Source organism: Gorilla gorilla, chromosome 6 (genome assembly GCF_029281585.2).
Source record: "Gorilla gorilla gorilla isolate KB3781 chromosome 6, NHGRI_mGorGor1-v2.1_pri, whole genome shotgun sequence".
Classification (NCBI taxonomy): Eukaryota; Metazoa; Chordata; class Mammalia; order Primates; family Hominidae; genus Gorilla; species Gorilla gorilla.
The window spans coordinates 141,382,382-141,405,302 of NC_073230.2; the positions used below are offsets into that span (position 1 = coordinate 141,382,382).

Here is a 22,921-nt window from a genome sequence, read left to right on the forward strand (position 1 = left end):
AAAACATACCTGAGACTGGGTAATTTACAAAGAAAAAGAGGTTTAATGGACTCAGAGTTTCATGTGGCTGGGGAGGCCTCACAATCACATCTTACATGGCGGCAGGGAAGACAGAATGAGAGCCAAGCAAATATAAAACCATCGGATCTTGTGAGACTTATTCACTACATGAGAACAGCATGGGGGAAACCACCCCCATGATTCAATTATCTTTCACCAGGTCCCTTCCACAACACATGGGAATTATGGGAGCTACAATTCAAGATGAGATTTAGGTGGGGACACAGCCAAACCATATCACCTGTCATTGTATGGAACACAACACCAGAACAAAAAGGTTGTTTAGGCCACTGCCCTGCTGCAGATCCCAAAAAGATCAGAGAAGAGAGAGGCTGGTATGTAAGAATGGACAGCATAAAGCACACATTTTCTACCACCAGTTTTTTTACACAGTGATCCCTGTTAGAAAATGTGTCCTTCAATCCAATATAAGCCTCCTGGATTATCATCCAGATTGCCACTCTCACTTATGTTTAGGATGCCCTTCCACTAAGATCTGGGAATACAGATGCTAGTATGTTTCATGTTAGATTTTAGTCTTCAGTTATAGGAGCAACCAGAGCAGCAAAATTGAAACCACAGCTCTCTTGAGCCCAGATCCATTCAGTCACCCATTCCACAAATGTGTATTGAGTGTTTATTAGGTGTCAGTGCTGTTCGAGGGGTAACATACAAGTAAACTAAAAAGACTAAAAAACAAAAAATCATATTCTTACGGAGTTTACATTTTAAATGAGGAAGACATATAATACAGAACAATTATTAAGAATCATATAGCAAATAAGAAGAGACTAAGTGCTATGGATAAAAATAGAGCCAGGAGAGGAGATTGGGAGTTTATGAGTCTGGGTGGAAGGCAATCTAGAGTTTTACCTGTGGTACTCAGGGGAGGCAGATACCTGGATAGAATTCCAGGCAAAGGGGAACAACCAGGACAAAGATCCTGAAGCAGGAGCCTGCCATATTGCAGGAGCATCACAGAGGACATTTCCGTGTCCAGAGCACTCTCTCCCGCCCTGGCCCTGCAGAGTAGGGGAGCGGGGAGAGCGGCAGCTGATGAGCTTGGACATCTCATGAGGACAGAGCATATAAGGCCCTGTGGGTCTTCATAGGCACTTTGGTCATTGAAAGGATTTGAACGGAGGAATGACACTATCTAACTCAAACTTTTGAAGATTAACTGCTGCATGGAGAAAAGACTGGAAAGACAAAGGTGGAAACAGAGAGAGTAGTTGGAGGGCTATTGCAAATATTCAGGCAAGAGACCATGGGGGTTCAATCCAGGTGGGTAACAATAAAGTGGTGGGAAATAGCCATATTCTGGAAACATTTTGTAGAGTCCGTAGAATTATGGGAGCTACAACTCAAGATGAGATTTGGGTGGGACACAGCAAAACCATATCAAGGTGTTTATGTTAAAATGAGGCTGATAGAGAGAGGCCCTAATCCAATCTGACTGGTGCTCTTAGAAGAAGAGGTGAGTAGGACACATAGAGAAACACCAGGGCTGTGCACACAGAGGAAAGGCTATGTGAGGACACAGTGAGAAGGTGGCCATCTGCAAGCCAGGGAGAGAGGCCTCAGAAAAAACCAGCCCTGCTGACACTGTGATGATCCTGGACTTCCAACATCCAAAGCTATGAGAAAACAAATTTCTGTTGTTTAAGCTCCCCAGTCTGTGCTATTTTGTTATGGCAGCGCTAGCCAATGAATACAAGTGGTAGATTACTGACATGCAGGAAGTGCTTCCCTTATCTGAACTTCAGTTTTTCAGTTACTTAAGTTTGAACTTTGAAATTAACTGAAGCAATAGGTTATTTGTGTTGGTACCTCTCTTTTCCAATTCTGGTTCAATGAAGGCACTGGGGACTCATTCATTAAAAAATTAAGAGGGGCCTATTAGGTGAAGTTTAGGCTGGCAAGGCATCGGATGCTCTCAAGCTGCTGGCAGCAAGAGAGACAAGGAAGTCATAATCACAGCCTGGTCTGACAAGAGCTACTATAGACATGTCTAACTGCAGGCCAGGAATAGTCCAATGAAGAATGTGACAGCCGAGCTAAGTTTTGAAGGACAAGGAAAAATTAGTCACATAAGAAAGGAAAGTGCTTTCCAGGCTGCACTGACATCATGGCTAAGCTATGCCCTTAGCCTGTAGACACAGTGTGCAACGTGTTCTGACCCATCATGGCTGAGGGAGACCCACCACCTGAAGGAGGCTGGAATTAGTCTTGATACCCTGGGTCTGGAAAATACCCAGGTATATTTATCAAGCTGCTTTGCCCTGAGCTCTACTCCGCATGCCCAACCTGTCAAGCAGGCCTGGGTTCCTGATGCGCTCTCCCCCGGGACTGGATTTTTACTCCCTGCCTCCCTTGGCCTCACCTGGGCTGCTGTGCTCCAACCCAAATGGACCATCTAGAATCTCAATACCAGCCCCTGCCTGACTCTAAGCACGGCCAGTGTCTGGAAACTCATGTCACAGAGTCATAAAAAACAAGAGTCTCTCCATTTAACAAGCACTTACTCTGTGCCAGCCATGGTTCTAAGCTTATTATATGCCTATCTCATTCAATTCTTGGAAAAAAACTATCTGATATTATTGTCACCTACATAGGACAGTAAAGAATGCTGAATCTTAAGGTTAGGAACTTACCAGAGACTACATTTAGTAAATGAGATTCAAGATTCACACTCAGACATTTCAATGGCAACATCTGTGGACTTAATCATTGCACTGTTCTACAAATCTCCACCAAGAATCCACAAGCCCAGTGGAGACCAGTGTCGGCCCAGGTGTTAGGCCTTTGAGATGGTCATTTGGGTGGCAGGCCAGTCTCCACATCTGTGTGGAGCAGCCCTGGAATGGATGAACACCCTTGCTCTATTCATTCCTGCCTTCCTTTCCAATGTGCCCATAATATGGAGTTCTCAGGATGCCTCATTGCCAAGCCTGAATGGACAGTGACCACATTACCCGTCCAAGGGGAAACAGCTGAGGACAAAGAGGTGAACAAGGATTCAGATGGGCACCTCCAGGGAAGGAGTAATGCTCAGAATCCTGACTCAGTTCTCAAAGGGGGCTGATAACTCATATTACCAGCTTATACTTTCTGGTTTTTTTTTTTTTTGTAATTTCTCTCTCTTTTTTTTTTAGAGACAAAGTCTTGCTATGTTGCCCGGGCTGGCCTTGAACTCCTAGCCTTTCAGTAATCCTCCTGCCTCGGCCTCCCGAGCAGCTGGGATTATAGGTGCAAGACACTGCACCTGGCTCCGTTTATATTTTCCGTCTTTGAAAGTCCTCTTATGTTTTAAGTCCCAGGTTCAGAAATGCTGGCTTTCAGATCAGGCAAGAAATCTTGAATATTCAATGCCTTGTGAAGATCTTCTCCAGATGATTCATGCCACCAAGGAAAGCTGCTTCCCCTCAGCTCCTAGGGCCTCAGAGGTGGGCTTGGAGTGGGGAGTGTGGAAGCTGTTATAAAAGCAAGGAATGCAGACAAATGGGAAGCCTCATGCCCAGCTGCAGGCTCCATCTTGGTAGTCTCCCCTCCCAGGAAAAAATACTCCACTTTCCACCCTACCTTGGGAATGAGACCATTCCCAAGCCATGGCAGCCTCATCCAGGGCACAATGGGTCCCAGTATGGCTGAAGTCGGGAGAACGGGGAGTCTGACAACAGGAGAAGATGTCATCGAGCTCTTGGGGAGGGCAGAGCTCCTGTGACTGTTAAGGCATAATGCACAAGCCCCGTGGGTGGCATAATGTGGAATTCATCTCCCCCACAATGCCAAGAGGGTCCAGGCAGAACAATCCAGACTCTGTCAGCAGGGTCCTCCAGAGAGTTCAGGCCACGCTGACGAGGATGAAAAAGAGGGGAGATCTGCCCCTCATGGCCGCTGCTGCCACTCAGAGCAAACGCATACATATTCATGGACTGGAGGGACAGCTCCCGGGAATGACCCATCCTCCACAGAGGCCACAGGGCAGAGGTACAGCAGTGCTGCGCCTCACTTGGGGTGGGCTGTGTGTTGTGGGGTGGAGGACTCCAGGAAACACCCTTAAATACATGGATGTCCAAGGTGAAACCCCTTCCTTTGCCTGCTGCAGACATATGACTCCTGGCCTGAGCTCAGGGACTCCAGAAAATCTTACTTCGTTCTCAGCTCAGTTTGAGAACCAAGCCCAGGTTTTCTACTTCCTACTCAGCATCAGCAAACCTGCACCATATCTGTTCTTCTTGGGTGGGCTCCATGGCATTTGCTGGAGTTTCCACAAAGAGTTGTATGTACACACAAAAGTTCAGGCCGTGCCCTACCCCATCGCATCTCATCTCACAGACTGTTTTCTGAGTCCTGACCATGGTGTTCCCTTAACTACACTCTTTTGGCAATAAATTCTTGATCCCACAGGCTTCTGGGGGCCAGGAAGGTGACTTTGGTATGAGGTCGCATTTTGTATAGGGAAATCTGGACCCACAATTTGGGCATCTGTACGACGTTCCTTCAGAAGAAAGCAAATGTTGGCCCTGAACATACATGCATGATTTTGAAATTAGTGGATTTGTTTTAGACTCTCCAATATTTTGATATTTTAAATGTTTCTTTCCTGTTTCAGAACACCAAGCCTCAGTCCCCAGGCAGCATAACTGAAAAGTATAACTGAAAAGATACACACTACGCCAAATAAATCAAACCACCTCTCTGCAGCTGGCCTCCTAAGGTTTGTACTGAGCCACAGGCTAGTATTTAACTGCAAGACAAATGTCTAGCGGAGCCCGAAGAGCCTTACCTGCCTCTCTGACATGATGTAGAGTTGCTCGTGGTCCTTGGAGAAGGCCATATCCCGGAGGACTGGGCCGGGGTCCACCACCTGCACCGTCTCATACTGGAGGGCATTGCCCCTGGGTCCATCCACCCGGATCTGTGGAGAAGGAGAGGAGAGCCAAAGTGAGTTCAGATCCTGCACTGCCCGCAGCCAAACTTCAGCCAAAGACCCTGTCAACAGCCAAGGGAGAGGGCATGAGTTCTGTCTCTACAGTGCTCACAGGCTAAAGCCAAGGAGTGGAGTGACATAAGCTCACCAAGGGCCTCAGGATGGGAGTGGCAGAGAGGGAAGTGGGGGACCAAGCTGGGCTTCACCAAGAATCCAGTCTTAATCTCCCTGGTTCCCTATGCCTCAGGCTCAAGCATTTGATGCCTTTCTTGCTGGTCTTTGGAGAAAAAGATGAGGCTCTGAGGCTTGGAGGAACAACATGTAATTGAAACTGCCTCAGATCAGAGTGTCACCCTGCATTGGAAAGGCAATATTATTTGCTGCATTTGTTAGCAGAAAAACATGTCAGTGTAAGGATGGGAACTGCTACCTGGATGTCATTGCTGTTCCTTGAAGGTGAACCAGGCAGGGGGCCAACCCCAAAGGTTTCACACTAAGGGTCTCTTTTTTTTTGCCATTGAAATAGTGGCTTATACTTATACCATTAGGTCCTGAAACCTTCTAGAGGTTTTGTTCATGTCCCCAGCAAAAGGGATGTGGGAATTACAGGAAAATGTGCTTCAGGCATGAGTCATCCACAACCTTCCGCAAACACTCAGCTGAATAGATCATCCCCGGCCATCCATAAGTCCTTCCTAGAAATGCTGGGACAGTGTAGAGACAATGGAAAGAAGACTTCTGCCCACATTCCCCATGAATGAGAACTAACCTAGAAAAGACATGAGCTTTCCAACCCTACATGAGGCTCATCTGGCCTCTGGATGTTGGCCAAGGTCTCTGGAACCATCCTGTGTTTGAGTGCATAGATCCAACATGACCGCTGCGCAGTCAGTGCTAATAACACCACTCCCATAAATCAGGAACAAATATTACTGAGAGTGTGGCTAGGCAAGAACTAGGGGATCACCACACTTCCCTACCACATGCACGACTGTAAGGTACACAAAATGTAATTTTAGAGATTTCAACAATAAAACTGAAGAAAAAAATTATATTCCAAATATTCCCATTAGGCACTCTTATTTTTAATCTTTAATGTAAAATTTTTAACCTCTCACAAGATCAAGGAGAATAAAAGAGTCATTCTGAGGAAGTAAATTACAGAAAGAACACCATGTTAATGACAACTGACCACACCAGGTCCCCCAGAAGGCTCCCACCTTTCATTTCTCTTGAGTCCATGAACTCTGATATCAGGTTATTCTGTGGTTTATTTGCTTGATTTCGGGTTTGTTCTGGACTCTGATTTTTAAAATTTCCTTTTAAGCATTATTTTTAAGCTTCATGGACATCAGGTACTGGGAGATGGTTTTGCACATAATTCCTTGTTGATATAATCCTCTCAATCCTGTGGGTTTAATGTTCATTCATCACGGCTCATGTGTCCCTCCAGCATCCATTCCACCCTCTCCCACCTTTTGGGTGGGATTGAACCCACCCCCTGCTTCCCAGGTTGTCCGTGATGAGCATAAACAAACCAGCTTGATCTTACTCTCTGCCACAGTGATTAAGAGAAAATAGGCTCAAGCCAATCAACGTGAATCAGAGCAAAGCAGGGACTCATGGTAGAAAGAAGAGGCCATCTTTCTTCACTCTCAAAGGGGTAAAATGAACTTGTGGCTCAAAGATCTGTGGGCAGCCCTCTCCTAACAAGGAAGGGAACTGGAACCAGGGCAGGTCAAGCACAGAGATGGGAAAATATTGGTCTTTGGTGACATCGCTGAGCCACTGAATCAAAGTAACCCCAAAGCCTGCCTGACATTGGGACTTTCTAGTTACTGCAGATATGATATTTTCTTTAGGTTAAAGTAATACAAAGGTTTTTTGCAACATCAAAAGTCCTAGTGGATGCACTGATAATAGACAAGAAAAATGATACCCAGGTACATTAAACAAGTGGCCTGTGGGATAAAATCTGGGGACAGAATTAGAATTCAGTTTGACTCTGGAAGTCCATGCTTTTCCTACCACCAGTTACATGAGAGTCCTTGCTCCCAGAGGGTTTCCCGTATGTCTCCCGGTGGTGGCCACCTAAAGGCAGGGAGCTGAGGTCAGGGTCTGTCTCTAGTCTGTACAATTCCTGAGACTTTCTCTAGTCATTCTTGATTTTGGTGTTCAAACACTTGAACCTGACAAATATTTATTTTAAAAATGAATAAATAAATGAATGTAGTTCAGATTCCTCTTTGATGGTTTCCCATTAAGCCCATGAAAACAACAGTTAAAGGATTTAAGGAGTCGTGGTTAGTGTCAAAAATGGAAATGCCTCTGATTCCCAGAGCCTTCCTTCTTCTGTGCCCACCCCAAGCCACCAGATGTCCATGCTGGCCAGGTCCTTTCCTAATCTAGATGAAACAGGAGTTCATGCAAAACCAATTGGGATTACCACCCAAGTCTGACCGTGCAATGATGGCCTTGGCCCCTGGCCCAGCCAAGCTTCATCCCCAGCTGGGAGGTGCCCCTGGAGCAGAAGCAGAGAGTGATACTGAATGCCCTGGCTGGTCTCCAGCCCCCTCAGGCCACCGTCGGCCAGAGCAGGGTCCCCAGGGGAGTGCTGGCGGAACTAAGCTCCATCCAGTGCCCCTTGGCCTGATCCCCAAATGAAATTACATTCAGTGCCTGAGCAGTCTCCTTTATCTTTCGACTCCAACTTCACTGCTCCTTAGGATGAGGGGTTTGCTGGGTGTGGCTGGACATCAAAGGAAGCCAGTTGACTTGGGGATGGACAGAGGGGTGGACGAGGAAGCACCAACTGGACAAGTTTCCATAGGCCTGGCCTTCTGCAAGGAGGCTGGATGCAGATAAGTCCCCACCCCTCTGCACTCTGCCAGTGAGAAATATGTAACTGAAAAGGCTCCTTCTCTCTTTTCCCACCCTACCCTCCAACAAATTTTCAGAAAACCAAAGAAAAGCATTATTTATTCATCTGTTGAAAAAATTCACACAAGACATGGATAAAGGAGTTTATGGTGGAATTTACTGAATGTTTGATGAGCAATACAAAAATTTAGGTAGAATGGACCAGCTGCCGGCTCTTGGACCCTTAACATAGACAAGTAGAACAAGAGCTGTTATTTATTGAGTGGCCACTATGGGTCTGGGACGATGATAGGCATTTTATGTATATTTATTTTCTTATTTAAATCTCAGAACTCAGTAAAGTAAGCATTAATATTGTCCCCATTTATAGGTGTGGCACAAAAAAGGTTAAATAACTTGGTTAAGGTCACGCATCTGGCGGATGGCACAGGCTGCACCCATACCAGGGTCTGATTGTTTCCAGTGGTCATGCTTCTATGAGTTCACACACTACACCGAAGGCTCACACTGAATCCGGCACTATTGTTTATGTAAACCTGCATTCCTTCAAGACGTCAAAGGAGTTGATTTTAAACAAACATCACCCCAGGGGTGCTGGAGGAGCCATGTCTTTATCTACTGCAGTTCTGGGAGAGAAACGTGCATATGAATGAAGATGCTGTTGTAAATGTTCTAAATAATGATCCCTTATATTTTTGCTTTATACCTTGCAAAGCATTCTTAAATAACACTGTCTCAGCTGATGGTTGTAAAATTTTTATGATGTTGATGGTCAGAATAATCATTCTCATCTTCCTGATGAAGCAGCTGAGATGGAGGCTGTTCTGTGCCTTGCCCCAAGTTCAATGATAAACCAATGGCATATAAGACTAGAACCCAGGTCTCCTGATTCCTAGCTCAGTGCTTGTCTCTTAGCTATTTAGATTTTCCAGAAGCCTTTGACAAGGTTCCACATGAAAAGGTATTTAAAAATAATGAGTCTCCATGGGACTTCGGGCAGTTTGGCCATGGAGAGAGAGAACTGACTAAGAGACAGGAAAAGACAGGTTTCTGCATGGAGAAGTAACTAGTGTTACGACTAGTCTCATTTAATATTTTTTATAAATGGTCTGGAGGAGGGAGCAGGAAAATGTGCAAATGATTCTAAACTCTTTGGGACAGCAAGAAGGCCAATAACAAAGGTGAACTACAAAAAAAATGGTCCACCCTCTGCAGGGGCTGACAGTTGCCACGTGGGCAAATAGCCCTGGGACCATGAGTCTCCCAAGGAAGAGGTCATGCCTGCTGTACTCAATGCAATCCCCGATACATGGTTGGTGCTTAGTAAGTAATTACTGAATAAATGTAAAAGAACCACAGTCTCTAATATCTGAGCTGCTAGTTATAATCGAGGTAAGAGTCAGGATCGAGGAAGGGATCAGAGCCACCATTTACTACTCCCAATACTTGGGCAGCCAAAAAGGCCCACAAAATGTTAGGCAGCATTTAAGTAAGATTTCATAGAAAAACAGACAAGCAGAAGCCATCATCTTGGTCAAGTTCACCTGAACATACGAGATCACATTCAGTTCACCGCTCATAAGGTAGGAACACAATCCAGATGCCTGCAACTCAAGAACAGCCTAGGAAAGACAGCCCATGCCACAAAGAAATAGTTGAGATGAAAGAAGACACACTGACCAGTGGCCATGGTTCAGTCACCAATGCAGAGGCCACCCCAACACTTGTAACATGACAGCTTGAACAAATTAGATTTCTTTTTTGTTTGTTTGTTTGTTTTTGTTTTCAGACAGATTCTTGCTCTTGTTGCCCAGGCTGGAGTGCAATGGCACAATCTCAGCTCACTGTAACCTCTGCCTCCTGGGTTCAAGCGATTCTCCTGCCTCAGCCTCCTGAGTAGCTAGGATTACAGTCACCTACCACCACGCCCAGCTAATTTTTGTATTGTTAGTAGAGACGGGGTTTCACCATATTTGCCAGGCTGGTCTCAAACTCAACCTCGTGATCTGCCCACCTCGGCCTCCCAAAGTGCTGGGATTACAGGCGTGAGCCACCGGGCCCAGCCTAGATTTCTTATTTTTACATAGTATAGATACTTGTGGATCACCTAAACAATGAGAAAGGATGAAAACAGAAGTTGATTTTTTTTTTTTTTTGGTAGAAAATGTAAAGAAATTGGCCGGGTGCTGTTGCTTAAGCCTGTAATCCCAACACTTTGGGAAGCCGAGGTGGGCGGATCACGAGGTCAAGAGATCAAGACTATCCTGGCCAATATGGTGAAACCCTGTCTCTACTAAAAACACAAAAATTAGCTGGGCGTGGTGGTGGGCGCCTGTAGTCCCAGCTACTCGGGATGCTGAGGCAGGAGAATAGCTTAAACCCGGGAGGCGGAGGTTGCAGTCAGCCAAGATGGTGCTACTGCACTCCAGCTGGGCGACAGAGCAAGACTCCGTCTCAAAAAAGAAAATGTAAAGAAACCAATCACAGGTCACAAAGGTACTTTGGGTGTTTGGAAGATGTTAATCTCTGAGGATGACACCAAGGAGGAAACCACATCCCAATCCTGTGTGTCCCTTGACGGAGCGACACATCCCACACCCACCATGTGTCTGTTGAATGCCCACTGTTCCGGGGCCTCTCCTAGAGAGGAGAGGTGGTAAGTGCCAGCCCCGCCTTCCAGGAGGCCTGTCTCCTGGAGGGCTCAGATTTCACACAAATAATGCCAGGTGGCAAATGCTATGGCAGAGGAGTGTTCAAAGGCCTCTCTTTGTTCTTCTCAGGAGATCTAGCCAACTGGAGTTTAACCAGGGATGATCAGCCCAGCTCCAGGCGAGGCTAGTGGGCAGGGAGCATCATGACCAAGAGCTACCAATATGGCATGCCAGTGATGAGAGCTTGACTAATACAACACATAGCAGGTAACGTCAGATTTACTCAAAGCCACCTTAGGGGACAAAATCTTTTAGATCAGTAGGAAGGCTGATCTGAAGTAGCAAAATTAGCAGGACTAATAGATTTCATAAAGACGTAACATACTGACAGGAGGGTTAGAGTAAAAATTGGAAAAAGGGCGTCTGAGGGGAAGAATTTGATCATCTTCCTGCAGCATCATCTTGAGGAGAGAGAGAGACTAGAGCTGATCAGAGAGCCACTGTGTCCTCTGTGGTAGGGAGGGGTGCCCCCTGCAGGCCTCACCTCAGCCCCCGTAGATAGTTCCAGAACAGCACTGGACAATGGAAGATAGTACAAGCCACAAATGTGGGTCACATATGTTATTCAAAATTTTCTAGTAGTGGCCAAATTTTACAAAACAAGTAAAATTAATTTTCATAATATGTTTAATCTGACCCAATATACCGCAAATATGATGTTAGCTTGTCTACAAGTATAAAAATTTTATTGAGATATTTTACATTCTTTTCCTCATACTAACTAAACCTTTGCCACCTGAGGTGCATGTTACACTTACAGCACAGCTCAGTTTGGAGCAGCCACGTTTCAGGTGCTCACTATGTGGCCAGAGGCTACCATATTGGACAGCACAATTCTAGACTATTCTCTTTCCTGTGTATTGATTCTGCATTCACCAAGTGACCTTGCTAATAATTTGGTTTGGTGACTACCCCCCTGGAGGCATGCTCCATTGAGATTTTGCAACCACCCCCAACCCCAACCGGCCCTCCCTCCCCACTGTCCTCTGCTGCAACCCCTTTGTGTCTCCCAGGGACCTTCAAGCTACAGCACAGTGCAGTGTGCCCCATTGGCCTTACTTTTTGGGCATTCTTGGGCTGTATGATCCAGCCAGCTGTATGGTCCCCATCAAGTCAGAATACTGCTGCATGGGCCTCATTCTAATCCAGGCTCATTTGATGCACCCATGCCTTCTCTTCCCACACTCTGGGCAAACCTCCTGTGCAGCAGGACCCCTGGTACCCCTGCTCGTGGGAGGGGACCAACCAGTCAGCCAGAATCATTGCTATGGGAGGGGATTCTTGGAGACTCTTACCTGCACCAAGTAATACTGCCTTGGGAGAGAGTGGTGATAAGTGGAACACCTAGACGGTGGTGGGCATCTGGGGCTGGGGGCAGCAACTGACTAACAATTGCATAGATGCATTTCAATATTAATGACTGGTGAGGCCACATGAGCACTTAAGGACTGAGCATCATCTTGCCTGTGCCACACAGAAACCTCCACTACAGTGTTCAGTGTGCACTGCACTACTCCACACTACATGCAGCTTACCAAGAACACACACACACACACACACACACACACACACACACACTCTACTCTGGGTATCCAGGCATCTGCATCCCCAGCCACTCAGTCCCTGGCCCGGGATCTTCCAAGGCAGCCAGCCCCTTTCCTCCAGCCCTGCTGGCCCCCTGCCGATCCACCAGTGGGCACCGCCACCTATCTCCATCCCTGGCACGGTGAGTCTCCGCACTGCCAGACAGACTGCTATTGAAACATCAGCAGTGTGGCCTCCGCAAAGGTCAGCCATCCGGGGAGCTCCTGGCAGCTGCTTGTTTGTTTATTGGAACATTATCTGGGCCGGGCTGTTTATTTACATCCATTGAAGGATTGAACAATAAATATAGTCTCCCAGTAGCAGGCAGATGCTTGCACTAGAGCATTCTGGCTGCCGTCTTGCTTGGACTAATCTCCCTAATGAGCAAACAGTGCTATTCATCTCTAAAGATGCAGGCCACCTCTGCACTCTCCCTTTCCTCTCTCCCTTCACATCCTCCCCAAACTTCCTAATGGAGGTCTACACCTTTAAGATTTGGGAGCTGGACCCAGGTATAAGAATGCAAGAGTGGGCTCTTATCCAACAGGCAGGGAAATAGAGCTGGAACTGTAGATGGAGAGGGGAACAGAGCAAACCTGGAGGCATATGTCCCAGGGCAAATCTGAATTCCCCACCTAGACCCTCAAACCTCAAACACAGAGGCACGTGGCAAACCAGCTGGTGGTCAGGACAGAAGGAGGTCAGGCCTTGCTCACAGGGCCAGAGGTGGAGGGGCTTGTGCGGAGGCGCCCCATATTCCAGCCATGCCAGAGCCAGAGTTAGGCCTTGAAGTGCCCAGAATTGGAAGGAGATCCCTTACAACAAAATGCAAACCAGTCAGTTTGCAAAAGGGAGACTTCATTGGGGCAGGCAGGGATAGGTGAGGAGCTGAAGGAGGGAAGTAAGGGGGCCAGGTTTGGCTCCTCTCAGAAGCCTTGAGCACATGACTTCAGCTCTCCTAGCTGTCCTGAGTCTCTCTCCTGGCTCTGACCTGGCTCTCAAGGAGGCAGCAACAAAGATCCTTGGCAAGCAATGAGTGACCAGCCGTATCTCTGGCACACAACAGCGGTATGATGTCTCTCAGGAGGGAGCAAACTGTGAGCCATTTGGATCATAGATATGCAGCCTACTCAGTTGGACCCACAGGTTCTAAATGATGTAGCCCTCATCACTGTCACTTGGCACCTGAAAGGAAGAATTAGCACACCAAGGAGTGCCAGAATCAGGCACAGGGTAAGTACTCGTTGAATGAATGAATGAATGAATGGCCTGAGAAGCTGATTCTGGGTCTGAGTTGCCACAGCTGGAACCAGGAGACACAAATGCACACTCACAGACATGTGTGCACACACATGTATACACATGTGCACTCTCTGGCTCTGAAGATGGGGCCACATCTCAGCTCAAACACAATCTCTAGAACTTTCCCTTTCTCATTCTGCGGAAAGGGAGAGAGGACAGGTGATACAACTGTGTCTGGGACAAAGAGGAGCTGGGAAGCGTGCAGCAGGTTAGCAGCAAGACAGATGCGAATATGGGCATGAGGTCTGAGTATCTTGGCAACTGGCTCGTTGTGGGTTAAACGTCTTCAGAAAGGGGACCTTCCTTGTGGAAGAGCTGCCTAGTTTGCAGGCTGGTAGACTGGAGGGTTTCTCATTTCCCATCAGACTCTGATGGGCTGCAAGTCCATCTCCCCACCAGAGGAGCTCCCTCACACCCCAGGCCCTCACTGCCAATATCCCTACAACCCCACACCAAGGGCATCTGAGAATAAGACTGCACTCATAGAAGCACCTCACATCTTCCCGAGGGCTTTTGTTTTTTAAAATTATTCCCTCCTGCCTCTCTCCTGGATTTCCAATCCCCTCTCCCCATTCTGCTTTTGCTTTTTTTCACAGCACTTGTCCCCTTCTGACATACTGTGTCCTGCATTCATTTATGATGGTTATTGTTTACACCCTTGCTAGACCATACACACCACGGGAGCAGAAATCTTTATCAAGGGATATATCTCAGACCCTTGAACTGTGCCACAGAGTAGGTGCTCAATAAACATTTGTTGAATAAATGAATGAATGAAAACACTCAAAGTAAGCATCTTCGTGTTTCTTCATCCTCATGGTGTAGATCTCCCCTATTTTACAGTGAGGGAACGAGTTAGGGGCTTTCCCTCACTGTAACTGGGAGATGCTACAGCAAAAGTGAAATGGAAACTGCCCGGCCAGGCCCACGTGGCCGGTAGGTGCCCTGTTTCACCAGCAGGGTGGACTGTTTGATGCCACATCCGTGCCTTCCTGCCTTTAGTCTCAGGGCTTGGAAGGTGGGCGTAAACCCTGCTTCTGTGTTCATGCTGCTTAAGCTGCCCCAAAATAGCTCCATGAGGTACTTTGTTTTGATTTCCTGATTCCAGCCAGGAGAAAGGGGATGCAAAGGGAACTGCAAGAGTGTAAACAATAATTAATTAGACAGGCAGTGTGTGTGCACAAATCCTGTGCCGTGTTACCAAACACTGCCGGGACAATCGGTCCCTTTGGGTCTCCCATTACACACATTCTCAGAGCCAAATAATGATTTCTATGCTGCCATTAGGAACTTCTTGCCCTGCGATGTCCAAACCAAAAAGAAACCAGTGGTAATGGCCTCCAAACTTTCCCCACCTGCTTGAGTGGTGACACAAAGAACAAGCTACAACTCCAGAAGAGAAAGATGCTGAAGAAATAAGAAGGGAAGTCAATAGGGCTGATATAAAGAACATACCAGGAAAAGGTTCAAACCAGCATATTTCACATGTGGAGTATTTTGAAACAGCTTCACTGATTGCACCTTTCCCAGAGACTCACCAGAGAGCACTGTGTGCTAAAGTTACAGGTTTGGAACCTTGGTAGGTCAGCCACCCCGTGACCCCAGAGCCACAACTTCTTTGGATAGCCTGCATCCTAAAATCTTGGTTGGCCATTTCCCATGTGCCTCTGGTTAGAAAGGAGCCTGGGCCACTCCCACTCCTAGGAAAACAAGTTCCCATGAATAGGTAGTTAATTCACCACCTGCCATGTGCCACACACCATGCCATGCACTTTACACGCATCAGCTCCTTCTGACACCTGGCAGATGGACCACGCTCATCCATGCTGCAAAAGACCAGAATCCTGAGCTAGGGTGCACTGGCAGCGCAGGATTGGTGAAGTCCAGGGGCAAACAGCGTGACTCCCAACTCTGACACTTGGGAACTGTGCAGCCTCAGACAATCTACTAAACTTTCCTATCACTTTCCTCATATGAAAAACAGAAATAATAACAATACCTCATTGTTATCATTATTGTGCAAGTATGATAATGTCCCAAGCATGGATAATACTTGGCAGAGTGAGGGGGTTTTGATAAATACTAGCAATGATTAATGTGCAATGATTACTATTCAAATGAATGGATCTCTGTGATTTTCATCCAAGCCCACTGAGAGCACAACCCTGATATAAAGAGGTTAGAAGCTTTCTATACGTGCCGTAGGTAAAGAGGCTAGAAGATGTGGCCTGCAGATTGGACTCCCAACATCTGACAAGTTCACCTAAGGGCAGGAGAGGGAGAAGAGGACCCACATCTTAGCTCTGGGCTGTCTGAAGACAATAGAGGGCAGGGAACCAGGACTAAAGAGTCTGTGCTCTTTAGCATGAATTGTACAGAACAAAATGGACCCAGAGAACTTCCCGTGGCTGCCCTGAAGCTACAGGAATTGTCTAGGAAACCCTGAGTCTGCTTTAACTCAGGAGAGACTCAGAAAGCCAACGACTTTATGGAGGAAGAACAAAGCAGTTTCATGCCCATGGTCTGACCAAGCTGCAGGAGGGGAAGTGGAGAACCACAGCCTGGCCTCGCTGAGAGATGTGGCATCTCTGAGGACCCAGGGAGGATGGAGGGCAGAGGTGGGGCTGGCAGGATGCTGGGGAGAAGCAGAGCCAGTCTCCAAAAGCAGAGTCAGTGGCTCTGCATGGTGTCAGGCACAGAGACGCAGGCCAGAACCAGGACCGCCAGCTCCTCATCCACACGCCTCTATTGCCTCATCCTACAGCTTGGACAAGCCATGTTCATCTCTGCCTCCACACATGGGGAGGCTACCTCCTCTCCTCTCTGCCCACACAACTGTTGCAGTGACAAAGGGGTTAATGCCTGCGAGACAATGAGGACTGGGAACAGGTGTGCAAGGATGCTGGGGCTGGCACAGCCCATGTTCCTCTCCTGCTGGAAATCTGGCCTCCTCTGGAGTGGGATCCAGCAGGTGCTTCATGCTGTTACACCAGAACCAGGAGAAAACCCCTGTCTAGCTGGAGGCCCAAAGAAAACAGAAGTAGAGGGAAACCCGGGAATCCAGGGACTCCTGTGTGAGCTGCTACCACACCTTCAGGAGTCGTCCAGGTACTAACTCAGAGGAAGGATGCTGCTAGCACAGAGCTCGGCACAGGGCAGAGACTCAATAAATCAACTGCACTAGCAAAGGGGGACTTCATCGCAGCCTCAGAAGCAGCTTCACCTCCCTCTCCCTTCACATCCCAGATTTACCAGTAGGCACCGCCACCCTAGAGTGGCTCCCTTATAAGCTATAGGGTGTGACAGCCATGAGTGTGTCAACATCTTGAGGGCAGGTCAGTGGTGTAGAGCTTAAGCCTGGGGCTGTGCAGGCAACCAAGCTTGACTGCGGATTCTGTCTATTATAGATGTTGTAACCTCAGGCAGGACTTTTCAGATTTGCTTAGCATCCTCAGCTGAAACACGGGTCTCAGAATTTGGAGCTCAGAGCTGCCGTGAGGATCTCATCAGGTGAATTGTGAAATGCTCTCAGTTCAGCACCTGATACATGCAACATACATACGTGCCTGTGAGTTGTGGCTAGTTAATACGTAGCTGTGTCTGGTTAGCCAATGTGAAGATGAAGAGGAGATAACGTGATGCTGATGATGGTGTAGCAGAGAACAGCTTCCCCTAGCAAGGCTCCCTGGCAGCTCTGGGAACACCAGTCGCTTAATAGATGTTTAGTAAATTAACAAATGAACACATGAGTCCCATTAACATTGGAAAAAGATCAGAAGGGTCCCAGCATCCTCAGAGACTATCTTCCAAGCTTATATTTCTTTGATGTTCTGTCCTTACAGGACCACCAAACCTCTTTCTAGCACTAAGGGCACCCGCAGCAGCCAGCCCTATATGGCTCCCATCATCATGCTGTCTGCAGGAAGCCCCGTGGGTCTGTTGCTCAGCCCCCAGGCACTGTTCTGCAATTTCCTTGACAAATAAATAACTCAGGGAGTGTCAGACAAGTGCGTATTACCTCACCATCTGCTCTCCCTACTGGGCTCTGCTCTAGGTTCTTCCCCTGCAGCCTCATCAAGCTACTGGGGCACCAGCACTTTCAAGGGGCACTGAGGCTGCCATCCAAGGACAGCTGTGTATGTGTGAGAGAGGCTAAGAACAGCCCATGTTCACCTATGACAAGGGGCAGAGGTGCAACTTCCCAGAAGGTGGAGGACACAACTTCAACAAGGCTGGGGTGCCTTTCTCCATTCACTCCTCATCCCCTTGGGAAGCACGCTGGTCAGAGTGGTGCTGCCTGACTTCTGGCAGAAATGATGGAGTTTCATTTTGCAATGTCAGTGCATTTGCAAAGCCCTAGAACAGGAGGGGATTCCAGATTTGCTCAGTTGGGATCTATACCAGGATTTCAAAGTAGTCCCAGTTCCTGGGCTATCTAGGATAATTGTGTGTGTGTGTGTGTGTGTGTGTGTGTGTGTGTGTGTGTGGCCTAAAGGAGGGTCAGAAGGAAGTGAGGGATGCATGCGACATTACCCAAGATCCGGCTCACGGAAAACTGAGAATCTCAGAACTCTCCCCAGAGTCTCCCAGTATGATTCGGTGCCTCCTGTGGGCTCCAGCGGCACTTCCTGCACACCTTGCTTGTGTCACTTACATGCATTGCTACATGGGGTCATGAGCGCTCACTGTCTTCCCCACTCCCTAGGAGCTTCTTGAGTGCAGGGGCTACATGTTATTCATCTTACCCAAGCTCACTAGCCAGTAAGTGGAGCACCACACTGAAGTTTACATTTTCTGGCTTCAAACCTGTACTCAGCAACAATTCTTCTAAAAGTAGGCACTGTAATGTTCAGTGTCACCAGCAAAAACAATTACTAGAGCTTCTTTGAAGAGTGGGCCTCACTCAGGGCTATCTCATAGATCACCACCCTTTATTGAATCCTTCCCCTCCCCGTCCCACACATCTCTCCAGCACAGACACTGCCCACATCTTACTTTTTAAAAACAGCAGCTACTCTGGGAAAGAAACACTTGGAACTATCACAAATGAGGACCCAGAAATTCATGAGTCCTGGGGTGAGGCATGTGAATAGTTTACAGTCAGAAAGTCTGTTCCCAAAGAGACTGTGGGGACAGCCTTCCCTGGGCTTAGAATGCTGGAGCTGAGAAGGGCATCCCTGTCTGGGGATGACATCACCAGACAGAGCTGGAATGCACAGATGCAGAAAGCTGGGGGCCCTGGGGCCAGGAGAGAGCTTGGCTGGAAGATCACAAAGGGGCTTTTGACCACCCTCATCCCAGGAAAAACCACAGAGCCCCAGCTTTAAGCCACCCCCGCCTTCAGTTGAGGGGCCTAAAGACATCCTCCTCCAATCAGACGGGTGACCTTTGATCCCAGTGAGGGAGGCACCAGAGCCGAAGTGCCTTGAAGGAAAATAATAATAATAATAATAAGTGCCTGTATGGGTTACTCCTTCTGTCAGAAGCCTGTGGAGTTAGTTGCAGAGAAATCCATTTTAAAATAAGATATTGGAAAACCATTCTCTCTGTCACTGGCCACAGTTATTACAATTATTTATGTGGCATCATCAAGGCCCATGTGTTTCACAGCAATTAAACTATTGATCTCCCAGCTCTGAGGCGCTGAGCAAAAACCTACAGCCACTGGTTCTGGTGCTCTGGGAGTTGCCTCTCCCCATGTTTCAGATGTGAAAACTGAGCCCAGTGGGGAAGTCACCAAGAACAAGAGAGTCAGGGGATGGCACATTAATATTAATGATCAATATGTTAATATAATATGCTAATGGTATATTGACATATCAATAATAATATATCCATTTATCCATTTGGCCAGCACTTACTCTGTCAAAGTGTTAGTTTTTAGGTTTGCCCAAGAAATTAATAATGTACTAATTGAAAGCATGGGTTCCAGAGGCCATTAACAAGGGCTTCTACGCAGCTCTGCCAGGACCTAGCTACATGACCTTTGGGAAATGAGTCAATTTCTCTAACCCCTGGTTTCCTCATCTGGAAAATGCAGATAATAACAGTACCTATCACAATCAGTTGACATGAAGATTTAATGAGTTAGTAGATGAAAAGCATTTAGCACACTGCCCAGCACATAATCACAGCTAAACTACAGTTAGCACTTATTAACACGGGGGGTCCATGGCTACTCACTGACCCATGACACACCTCTGGCAACTCATGTTGCACAGCTACGTCATTGGCAAAGGAGAGAGGGAAGGCTTACTCTCCTGTGAGTCGCTGCACTGAGATTTGAGGGGCACTGCATTCTTTTTTGATGGTCTTGAGGCAGGAGCTGCACCTGGACCTCTGTTTGCAGCTGCCCCTTGGATGCACATGGGGGTGGTCCTGAGCTCCAACCTCCCTCTCTGCCTACCTCACTGTACCTATGTCCCCATCACTTTTCCTCAAGCCTAGAGTCAATATTAAGCTAGTAATGGTTACACAAAGTCTTATTTATGAAATGCATTTAAAGTAATATTATTTAATGTGTTTCAAGGACATGTTAAGGGATAAAATGTATTGAATGGTGGGAGTCTGAGACTGGTTTTGAAATAATTCTCCTCCCTGAACTTTTTTGCTATAGGAAGTTGCATGTGGCTGGAACATACACTCTCATATTGCATGGTGTGGACAGGGAGAGACTAGAAGTAGGGTGACAGTAAAGGACTGTGATGCTTATCTTGGTCTAGCCAAAAGGCAGTCGGAATAGAGGGTAAGGACAGAGGGAGAAAGAGATGGGGCTTGAAGAATGAAGGACAAACTCTGGATTGTCACACCTGGGTGGCCAAGGGAATGGTGGGCCCAAGGAGCAAGTTGAAGGGAATGCCGTGTGGGTGGAAAGAAGAAGTGCGGGTCTGAGATCTGCTGAATGTCACTGGTGGGAGTGTGGCCGATTGACTGTCTGATTGTTTTTGGACATTCAGGACTGAATGTCTGCTGGATGTCTGACTGAATGACTTTCTGCTTAGGCAGAAAGTTATTGCTTAGGACAATTGAGTCACCGTCATTTTAGAGGTGGATTGTGAAATCATGATATCAAATCATTTCCCGGAGCCAGAAGTTAGACGACCACCATGGCAGGCTGGCCCTCCTACCCTGTCTCTAAGGGTCACATCAGACACATTCCATAGATTACAGAATACAGATTGGAAAAGTGCCGAGGAAAGGGAAGAACACAAATCACTATTTCCTACTTCCCTTCACGTTGCCCCCAGACACTACAGAGGGCTCACTCAGTTGAGGAATAGAATGTTCTCCCACTTCTCATCCCAGAAGCTGAAACAGGCTCCATACATGACCCAACAGAAACTTGCAAATGAATAGGCAGTCACTTTGAGGAGCACAGGAAAGACACACCGATTTACTTACCTTCTCTGCACCATCACCAGGATCCTTCAATTTTAGTATCTGAGGAACTTTTCTTTGGATTAAACAGTTTCACAGAACGAAACAAAAGTCTCATTTTGCACCAAAATTTTCACAATTTTTGCTTAGGGCTGGTTCAGGAACTTCTTTCCAAAGTCTATGTCAAATTAAAAATCCAGAAATACCTACCATTATTTAAAAAATAGTAGGGTTTATTTCCCACACTGACCTAAGACTTAAAACAAAATGAAGCACTCTAAGGGTTGAGTGTGTGGTGTGGCCCCTTCTCCCCACAGACCTTCCCCTTGGGTCAGAGCATTTAGTCGGCCTCATGCCAATGCCCATGTCCAGGGGTTGCTGGTTCCCTTCTGCTTGTTGGGGCCTTCCATGGTTCACCCCCATCAGAGTCTGGAAAGGGAGGCCACGGGAAGTAGGGAAGGGAGGAAGAGGAAGGAAAGAGTGGGAGAGCTGAGGGTTGGAGAATATCAAGAAAAACTGAGATTTTAGAGGTTGTTACTCTGGGGTTCCAAAAGAGGTCCTCACGGAGGTTCCACATCACCAGACCCTGGGTCCTGTATCAGAAATGTCCTGGGTCTGCACGCTGGAGTTCACTAACTGGACTTCCAGCCACTTTACTTTCCATCCTCAAGGTAGACCAGGAAAAGTCATGATGGAAAGACTTCTTTGTTCCTCCTCAGCCCAGCAGGGCTCTGATCATGCCAGCTTGTTGTGTTGCAAGACACGAAAAGAAGCCAGCAACAAAATTGTCTTGCGTCACTTAACTTCCTCTCAGATTTCTAAGCAGGTAATTATTTCCTCTCCTCCAATGGACTGCAAGCATTTTGGAGGGTTTTTACATAAATAAAAGTGTCAGATTATTAAGGATAATCTTATCCACTCTCCTGAGCAAGTTATCCAATGGAATATTGTGCTCTTCCTCTGTGGCACTTTCTTCCTTGACTTTTCCATTTGGCACCTAAGTGAGCCAGGGGAGGATGTGTGAGCAAGGGAGACATTTCTGCTACTGGGGCCTGGGAAACAGGACCAGAGGGGCTTTCACTCCGGTCTGTTCTGTGTGACCTCTGGGAGGCTTGTTTTCTCTAGTTCATTCCATTGCTGAACATGAGTTGAGCATGTACTGTGTAAAATCCCACCCAGAAATGCAGACCTTTCAAGTAAGATTTGGCTGGTTTCTACCCTCAAAGACTTCTTGTCCAAAACAAGATTCACAGCACAATTTAAAAAGCAGTTTCACATTGACTTTCTAAATTTAATTCACACCACACATAGTAAGGACACAATAAACTTTATTGAATTAATAAATGAACCATGATTCCAGTGAGGGAAGGAGGATGATTATTTGTACTCATGTTGTATCTATGAACAAACTAAGACTTAGATGGGCTACATGATGCTCAAAGTTAGATTATAGCTAACAAGTGCTGGATCTCATTTTCGATCAGATATTCTGGTTAAAACCCAATATACGTTGGCCCACATCTCACGCCCCTCCCGAGTGAAGCACATTCAAATGATTGACTTCTGTTCTGGTGGCCATGGAGAGGAAGCAGTGGTCAATTCTGAGGAGTGTGCTTCCCAGAAGAGTGGCAATGTGAGCTGATTGTTAGGAGGAATATGATTCAAATAGCAGGAGCCATGAGGAAGAATATGTCCTAGGCAGGCTGGCATGAGCAAAGGCAGAGATGGAGGAAAGTGACATGTGTGTGCAGTGTAGGGTAGTCAGCTGTGGTCAGGGCATATGCCTTACGGGGGCATGGTGGGAGGGAAGCCCAGAGTGGTAGGTTGGATGCAGGTGCAAAAGACCCTCGAATGTCTTTCAAAGTGCTGGGCTTTAACCTGTACACAGAGGGGAAGTGTTGTATGTTTCCAGGATGGGGGAACTGATACGATCTGACTTTCATAAACTGGAGATAATAAGCAAAGCATACCCTACTTTTTCAACTTGGAAAAACTGCTGTGCCCTTGAAAAGGGGCACTGTCATTCCTTTAACAAAGTGAACACCCACTTATTGCCTCAAACGACTAAACTAAA

The 22,921-nt window shown here is 47.0% G+C and overlaps 1 protein-coding gene across 2 annotated transcripts in view; it reads right to left on the reverse strand.

Annotated features, from left to right (window-relative positions):
• The window catches only part of PLXNA4 (plexin A4), a 451,337-nt gene that overhangs the window by 169,617 nt on the left and 258,799 nt on the right, over positions 1–22,921 (reverse strand). For both annotated transcript variants that reach the window (XM_055392292.2, XM_055392291.2), the window contains exon 4: positions 4,850–4,981. In XM_055392292.2, coding sequence (XP_055248267.1) covers positions 4,850–4,981 — 132 coding nt within the window. The remainder of the gene's footprint in view (positions 1–4,849; positions 4,982–22,921) is intronic.